At 55.2% G+C, this 8248-nt stretch overlaps 1 protein-coding gene across 2 annotated transcripts in view; it reads left to right on the top strand.

Moving 5' to 3' along the window:
* The first annotated feature begins 789 nt into the window (after nt 1–789).
* IFFO2 (intermediate filament family orphan 2) overlaps nt 790–8248 on the top strand; it is a 48336-nt gene continuing 40877 nt past the window's right edge. For both annotated transcript variants that reach the window (XM_068539028.1, XM_068539027.1), the window contains exon 1: nt 790–1722. In XM_068539028.1, the coding sequence (XP_068395129.1) occupies nt 1067–1722 (656 nt within the window). In that variant the 5' untranslated portion in view covers nt 790–1066. The remainder of the gene's footprint in view (nt 1723–8248) is intronic.

Raw genomic sequence — 8248 nt, 5'->3', positions numbered from 1 at the left:
GAGGACCAGCGGGCTCGGCATTGCCCAGCCAATCTCGGGATGACGAGGCCCGCAGTTAGAGGCGGGGGGCAAGCGGTAGAGGAGCGCTCCCGGGTCCACCGCGTGGGGGACCTGCCGCTGGAAGCGCTGCCTTATCCTGGGAAGGTCGAACTAGGCCGCCCCAGGCTGGAGTGGAGGTGGGGTGCGGATGCACCTTCGGAGGCTCTGGTCCCCCGGCTCTTCCAGGCCGAGGTCTCCCTCACCCCGTGGTAATCTGGGGCCGGGGAGTTCGGGTGGGGTGGAAGAGAAGCGGGGTCTCCTTGACAGAGGACGTGGGGGAGGGGACTTCCTAAAGGGGGAAACGAGCGCTGCCGAGGCTGCTTGTCCCTTTAAGAGGCCGGGCTGGCTCTGCGGCGGTTCCACCTAACCGCGTGCCTGGTGCAGCTCTGCGGTCTGTGTCCCCGGGCAAAGAATCCGAGCCGGGCTGGACGGCAGGACGCGGCGCAGGGGAGGGAGTGGTCCAGCCCGGAGCTGGGCGGAGCCAAAGCTGCAGACAGCGAGTCCACAGAGCCGAGAAAACAGTGGAGCCCGGGAATGGGAGGAGCCACGGGGCCGTGGGCGGGGCCCGGCGCTGCGGGCCTCGGGGACCCTGCCTCCAGCTTTGGGAGCGCCGCAGAGGAGGGCGGGGTGGGCGGGGCGAGCTTGGGGGCTGGGCCTGTGTCTGCAGTGGGCGGGGCCCGCCGCAGAGGGGCAGTGCCGGCTGAGAGTCCTCTGCGCGCTAATACCGCGGTGCCTCCACAGCGTCTCTGACAGCCCCGGCGCCGGGACCAGCGATCCTCGATACCTCGCGCAAGCCGCCGCGGCCTCCACCGCGGCCCGAGTCCAGTTCCTCGCCTCGGCGCCCATATCCGGGGGCGGTCCGGCTCGCCGTCTCTGCGGAGGCCGCATCTGGCGCGCATCTGGAACCGCCCGGCCCGTCGCGCTGGATCCCGCGCCCTCCCTGGCCCGGCCGCGCCGGGAGCCCTGCCCGGAGCTGGAGCCGCACTTGGAGCCGCGGGCCCGGGGCCCTGAGCCGCGCAGCCGGCGCATGGTGAACTCGCTGATATTCGGAGAGATGGCCTTGGCCTTCGGCTGCCCGCCGAGCGGTGCCGGGGGGACCTGCCCCGGCGCGAGTGGCGGCGGCGGGGCCGGGCCAGGGCCATCGCCGGTGACGGCGGCGCTGCGGGACGACCTGGGCTCCAACATCCACCTACTGAAGGGGCTCAACGTGCGCTTCCGCTGCTTCCTGGCCAAGGTGCACGAGCTGGAGCGGCGCAACCGGCTGCTGGAGAAGCAGCTGGAGCAGCAGCAGAGCGAGCGCGAGCGGAGGCTGCGCTACAAGACCTTCTCCCGCGAGCAGGCCGTGCAGACCGGGCCCGAGCTGCTGCAGCCACCCGCGCCCGGCGGCGGGCACGGCAGCGGCGCGGCGGCCGGAGCCAACGCCAACGCCGCGGCCCTGGGCGGCCTGCCCCCCTGCGGCGGCTCGCAGCCGCAGCACTACGGCCGCCTGCCCGGGACCATCTGGAGCTACACGCAGGTGCGGCGCACGGGCGGCGGCGGCGTGGAGACCGTGCAGGGCCCCGGCGTGTCGTGGGTGCACCCCGACGGCGTGGGCGTGCAGATCGACACCATCACCCCCGAGATCCGCGCGCTCTACAACGTGCTGGCCAAGGTGAAGCGCGAGCGCGACGAGTACAAGCGGAGGTGAGTGGGGCCCCGCTCCTGCCCCCGCACTCCCGGCTGGCGGGGGGGGGGGGTGTCTTCCCTGTCTCCGCGGCCAAGGAATGTGTGCGTTCGGGAGGGGCCGGGGGCGGCAGCTGGTCCTGGCAGGTGGGCTGGAAGCTGTGTTTGCAGAACGCCCTACACACGCTTGGAAAACTCAGTTATCTAGTTCCAAGAATGGGAGCGGGCGCTAACTATGGTGGGGGACACCTCCGCTCCGTCACTGGACCAGGCACATTGTTTTCTAGGTGACATAATGACCATTGGTGTTTTGCGTGATCTCGTCTAATCCTCATGGCAACGCAAAGTGTGGGGCATTCTTATCCTCATTTTGTAGATGAGAAAACCGAGGCACAGAGATGCAAGTGACTTGCCTAAGATGGCTTGGCTAATAGGTGGTGAAGTCAGGATGTGAACTACTCCTGGCTAGTCTGTCTTCCAGCTTAGGTATTTTCCCAAGGATGTAGGAGGTGGGCTCTCCTCTGTCAATGGGTGAAAAGAAATAACTCTTAAGTAATCCACTGGCTTCTTGTTCCTTGAATTAAAAAGTCATGTGTTTAAGAATGGTTGGATCTGTCCACTGAGGCCAGGGTCTGCTGTCTTGGTCCAGCTCTGTAAGGTCCAGCTGGCTGGGCTGGATAACCAGACCTACATCAGACTGGCCACGAGCTTTTAGAAACAGCTACCTTCACCTCTCTTCTCCCCACCCCCAATTCTCATGGTTTTTTGGACCCCAACAAACTCAGCCCTAAAGGCCCACAGAAGGAGATAACCTTAGGCTGGAAGACTGGGCACTGAATGGACCCAGACCACCGTCTCTGGCTGGAGTGTGGCGCAGACTGCCTGCTGAACTGGCTAGCACATTCCTGCCCAGCCCAGATTACCTAGCTGGGAAACTGACATTGCTTCCTGCCTGCAACCTGGCTGACAGTATTGTCAAATCGGCCTTCTGATAAGAGTAGAGGGGTCTGTCTGTAGCATCTCAGGCCTGGATGGGGGCAGGGCCCTCTGCTGTCCCAGGCATGGGCAACTCTGCATTGGGAGCTGTGGCTCTGAACTTCAGGGCTTGGAGGATGCACTGAGAAGCATCTTTCCTCCATTCCTCGAGTCCTAGCGCTCACATGAGCAGAGAGAGCTGGGCATGGGTCTCCTTCCTTTTCCTCTACTGGCAGGCTGGCCACTGGGCAGGATTCAAGTGCCAGCTCCATTACCTGCCCGTGAGAACCACTGGCTGAACCAAGTGGTCACTGAACCACTCGGAAGCCTGTTTACTTATCAGAGAAATGGGAATAATAAAATCCATCCACAGTTGCACAAGGCGTGAGTAGGCTGGTGATGCTTTTTGGAAGGTATAAAGTAATCAACTTGACATTATTAAAGATGATTGGTTTTGTCAAGCTGTCAGGGAGCAGTTGCCTGGAGAATCAGGTCTCTCATGCAGGGCCTGGCTTCCTGGGGGTAGGTCTTGGACCCTGCGGGGAGACAAGCTACTCTTCTGGGCTGGTTGTTTCTCCTGAGGACTTGAGAATGGCCTGGTGCCTCGCCATGGGGAGGCCACCTCTCTGCCCCTAGCGGGCAGCTTCCTTGGGGTGGGGCAGAGAAACAGGCACTTGCTCTCGATGGTGAAACTCGGAGGGATGGGCCCTTCTGTCTGCCACTGTTGATTGTGTCGTCATGCCCCAGGCTTGCGCTGTGTTTGTTTTACTGTGTGTGTGCTTTTTGGACCTGGCTACTAAGGAGATGAAAAAACTGTGCCCAGTCTTAGAGGGAGATGGGTCGGCATTGAGCAATGCCCTGTTCAAGTTGCACCCAGGGTGTGGGGTGTGATGTCAGCTTCTGGACTGGCCTGGAATGACATGGGCGCTGCTGAGACAGGTGGAGTGTGGGTATCTCTCTTCCCACCCTTCTGGGGTGTGTGTGCACCTTCTCTTCCCCCATTTTTTTTTCTTTTTTTGTGAATTGGGGAGACACATCTATTCTGAAGTTGATTCAGGGCTCAAGTTGGATTTTTTCAAAGCAAGTTTACTCCCTTCTCTGAGTCTCAGTTTCCCTATCTGTAAAAGTGAGAGGAGGGTGGTCTAGAACTGTCCTTGAAGGCCCCGGCTGCCTCAGAGATGCCTTAGGCAGTTCCTTGAATATTAAATAAAAGCTAATATTTAAAAAAATGTTAAAATGGTCATAAAAGTGTGCTCAGTCACTTTTAAGTTCTTACTGTTAACTCACGGAAGTCTACTTAACATTGATTTGTTAGTACTTGGTCTCAAGTTAGAGCCTTCCCCTGCCTTCTCTTTGTCGGAAGAGTACTCTGAGATTACAAAGCAAACTGCTAAAAGCTGGTCCCGTTTGTAGCTACTAATCTGTGTGAGTCAGGATTTTCTTGATACTCTGCAGCCAAAACCAGAGAGAGAATTAAAGCGAAGGTGGACCTGTCATCCATAATCCCAGTTCTAAATGTTAATGGATCAAAATAGCCTCATCAACCTCATGGATTGAATTTAGAATAGGTAACTGTTATATCGTTGAGCCTACAATATAAATTTATACAAGTAACATTCTGTTTTTACTTGTTTCTGTATTTGGGTTTCTCATAAGAATTTTCTTTTGGGAAGAGGGCAGGCATATGATCAGCTTTTTGAAAAGCTTAAGAACCACTGGGTTAGATGATCTCAAAGGGTCTTCCCAGCCTTGACAATATGTAAATCTGAGTTTGAGCTCCCAGCGCACTTCTGATCTCCTGTTCATAAGAGAATGAGACCAAGGTGTTTACCTGGGCTCTTGGCCACTGAAGGCTTCAGATCCTTCCAGGATGTCTAGCATGGAGCCCCAAGCAGTGACCGACAGAAGGAGCCTGTGCCGGGAAAGGAAAGGTTCCAGGCTTTCCTCTGGTCCACCTGGAGGAACTCGCAGCCTTGGAGATGTTCATTCTGCTTCTCCAAAGGGGAACCTGGGTTGTGTAGCTCAGTGTTCTCCAAGCTAGGGACTTTTGGGGTTCCACCTCCATGAACTGTGGCCATATTCATGTACCACCATCCATATTATTACTTATGTAAAATATTTTATATAGCCTTATGGGGTATAATTTACATATCATAAAATTCTCCCATTTTACGTGTACAATTCAATGATTTTTAGCCAGTCCACTGAGTTGTGCAACTATCAGCACAATCCAGTTTTAGAACACTTGCATAATCTCAAAAAAGATCCTTTCTGCCCTTTTGCAGTGAATCCCTGTTCCCACTCCAGACCAGGCACCACTGATATGCTTTCTATTTCTATAGCTTTGCCTTTCCTGGGCATTTCATATAAATGGAATCATACAGTATGTAGTCTTTTGTGTCTGGCTTCTTTCACTTAGATGATGCTTGTGTGGTCCATCCATGCTATAGCTTATATCAGCAGTACACTGCTTTATAATGCTGAATAATATTCCACTGTATGGGTAGAGCACATTTTGTGTATCCATTCACATACATAGTCAATAAAATGTAAATTTAAAAAGTCACCTGTGTGCTATGTCACATCATCTTGTGTGCTGTCAGTGCTACAGGATCCGTGCTTTGGAAACACCAACCCAAACCAGAGCCCCTGGCCTGGGGTGACTGGGCCCTGGCCCTGATCACTCCTGCTTTGGTTTCCTTTTGGTCCAATCAGCTCTGAGCTCTTTACCACGAGGGAAATGTGGTCACTGAAACTGTAGCCGACAAGGTTGTCAAGCATTGATTTGAAAACCAAAACAAACATCTTTACCCTGTCACCATTCAGTCATGCCACCAAAATATCCTGTTCTGAGTTTGCAAGCTGGGGGGCCTTTCCCTGGGAGATTCCTACTGAAACTAGATAAACTTTAGACAGGCAGAGAGTTTTCTAAATGGGCATCCTAGAGATCCAGACTCCAGGTCTGGCTCTACCATTAGGCGCTGTGTGACCTCAGGCCAACTCCTGCCCTCTCTGAGCCTTAGGTCCCCCACCTATACACAACACGTTTCCTTTAGGTGATCCCTGCCAGCTCGCTCTACATTTCGGTCTGTGACTTGGAGGGGCCCAGTTCAGGGCTGCTCTTTCTGCTTCCTGGGATGACAGTTTGGCCTTTCTCTGTTCCGGGCCTCCCCCTCTCCTGCCTCAGGCCCCGTGTGGTTTGGAACCAGTTGGTTTTGTTCCCTCCCCTTGCAAGTTGCTGAGTGTCTGTGCCCCTGACTCCAGTCAGCCTGAAAGTCTCGGTTTGTTTTCCCTGGAGCTTTGTTTGAGAGCCAGGAGGACCACAGTGATCATTTAGCATAGTGGTTTTCAAGTGGACTCTTTGGAGCCCTGGAGTCTAGAAGAGGGTGTCTTGGGGTGACTCTGGGGATAGTCCGGGGGGCTGACCACCTAGGATTCGGCCAACATCAAACACAGCAGCTCCATTTTCATGATTCTCAGATTAATATTCTGAGGGAGATTCGATTGGAAACCAGGGTTTTACAGTTTAGAAGAAAAGAAAGAAAGAAATCGCTGATTCAGCTGAATACTTTCATTTTAGAGATGGGGAAACTGAGGCCCAGAGGGAGCTGACCCACAAAGCCGAGCCAGGCAGAACTTCTGTCTGCCATTGAGAGCTTTCTTCCCTGCCCTGAGATGATGCCCGCATCATTTGCCTTCCACTGGGGCTTGGCAGAATTCTCTCCACCTTTTTATGTGTCTGCCTTTAAGCATTTTTTAAAAAGCCACTTTCAGGGATAGGAGGGACTTTTGTCACAGCTATTTCTGATCATGAGCCGGAAGCGGCTGGGCTGTTGGCCCGAATGGAGGGCTCCAAAAAAGGCTGGTGGGTGAGCCAGCTGGAGCGTCCCTTGCCTTTTCCCATCATGCGCTGGGAGGCCCTTGAGCAGGTGGGTGCTGGCCCCTAAGTGCCCCAAAGCCACAAGACTGCCCTGGAAAGCTGGTCAGAGGGCTTCGTTCCCTGCCACTTCCATTGTTTCCGAAGCTGCTGATACGGATTCTTTATTTCTGATTTTCCTGGGAGGCAGCCTGGGATGGTGGAAAAAGGGATTGAATCCCGGTTCTGCCACTCTCTGTGTGACTATGGGCAGTTGCTTGGCCTCTCTGAGCTGCCTGAGCCACTGCTTTGTGTAAAAGAGGGAGAATAACACCCCTAGGGATCGGAAAGGAGTAAATAAGCTCTTGTGTTAAGACACATGAAGCTCCCGGGACGTCCCCCATCCCAGAGCCCTTCCCCCGTCCCAACCCACCCCTGCAGTATCTGTTCCCTTCATTTACAAGGATTTCTCAGCACAGCGCTGAACTGCCTGACACATCCATTTCAGGACCCGTCGTCGCTCTCTGTCCCGTGGAAGGCGCCTGAGATGGTGCTGGGGGCAGAGGGAGAAAGGGCTACTTCTTTGTCCAGCATCTAAGGAGGCTGTTCTTCCTACTCTTAGTGGTTGATTTGTGCCTCCGGGAATCTCTGGCCACCCTCCGCCCTTTCTTCCAACCTCCTTTAAAAGAAACACGCCCCCCGCCCCCCAACCCCGCCCCGCCTTCATTTAGCTCCTCAGTATTCCAAGTCTCTTGGGTTAGGCTGGCAGACTCTTTGGGAACAAATTTGGGAGGGCTTTTCAGAGCCTCAAGCTAGAAGGAGGGGAATGAGGTCCCAGAAAAGAAAAGGAAACAGGAAGCAGGAAGCAGGGATACAGCTGACACTGAAGATTCCTTCTCCCAGGAATTTGAGGCGGGGCTTTTGCCTTGGCCACCGGATACAGGCCCCTGGGCCCCACCAGCTTACATACACTTACACACACACACACACACACACACATGCACACACGCACGCACGCACGCACGCACGCGCTCTCAGGCTCTCTCTCCAAGCCTGTGCCTGCATCCCCACACGTGTCTGTATTTGAAAGACATAGAAGGGTAGACCCAGAACTTGCACACATCCTTTGCTGCCAAGAGATGCATGAACTTCCAAGGGAATTGATTTGAACCATGCCACGTGTCAGTGATACCGGAGGCTGCGGACTTTGCATGTGGAGTCCCAGCTTTCGATCACATTGATGAGATGCAACCGGGTTGGCGCTCCGTTTGTTTCCCAGGTCATAGATGGCAGGAGGCCCACGGCAGGGAAGGAGGCAGCCCTGTTGTTCCCTCAGGATCAGGATATGTTGCTCTCCCCTGACTTTCTTGCATTGGGCATTCCTGAGCACCCACTGCCTCCCCATCACAGGACCGTACACCCTGAACTGTAATTGCCTGGGATGTATCTGCCCCCTCCACTGACTGTAAGCTCTTTGGGGGCCGGCTCCGGGTCTGTCTTCTTCGTCTTGTACACAGAGAACCCATCCAGGGCCTGGGCAGAGTCCATGCTGAGCGAGTATTTGTGCAGTGAGGGGCGCTCTGTGCCCAGCTGCTGCGTGGTGGTAGGCCCCGGTGAGGCTGGGTTGACACAATAACTGACACGCATGGACTCTACATCCGGCAGACTCACAGCTTGTGGAGGGCAGGGTCTGGACCTGGAGTCAGGAGACCCGCG

The sequence above is a fragment of the Eschrichtius robustus genome, chromosome 3, assembly GCF_028021215.1.
Source record: "Eschrichtius robustus isolate mEscRob2 chromosome 3, mEscRob2.pri, whole genome shotgun sequence".
NCBI classification, from domain to species: Eukaryota; Metazoa; Chordata; class Mammalia; order Artiodactyla; family Eschrichtiidae; genus Eschrichtius; species Eschrichtius robustus.
Note: the sequence above shows the minus strand (reverse complement) of the source record. Positions and strands in the feature narration are given on the sequence as shown.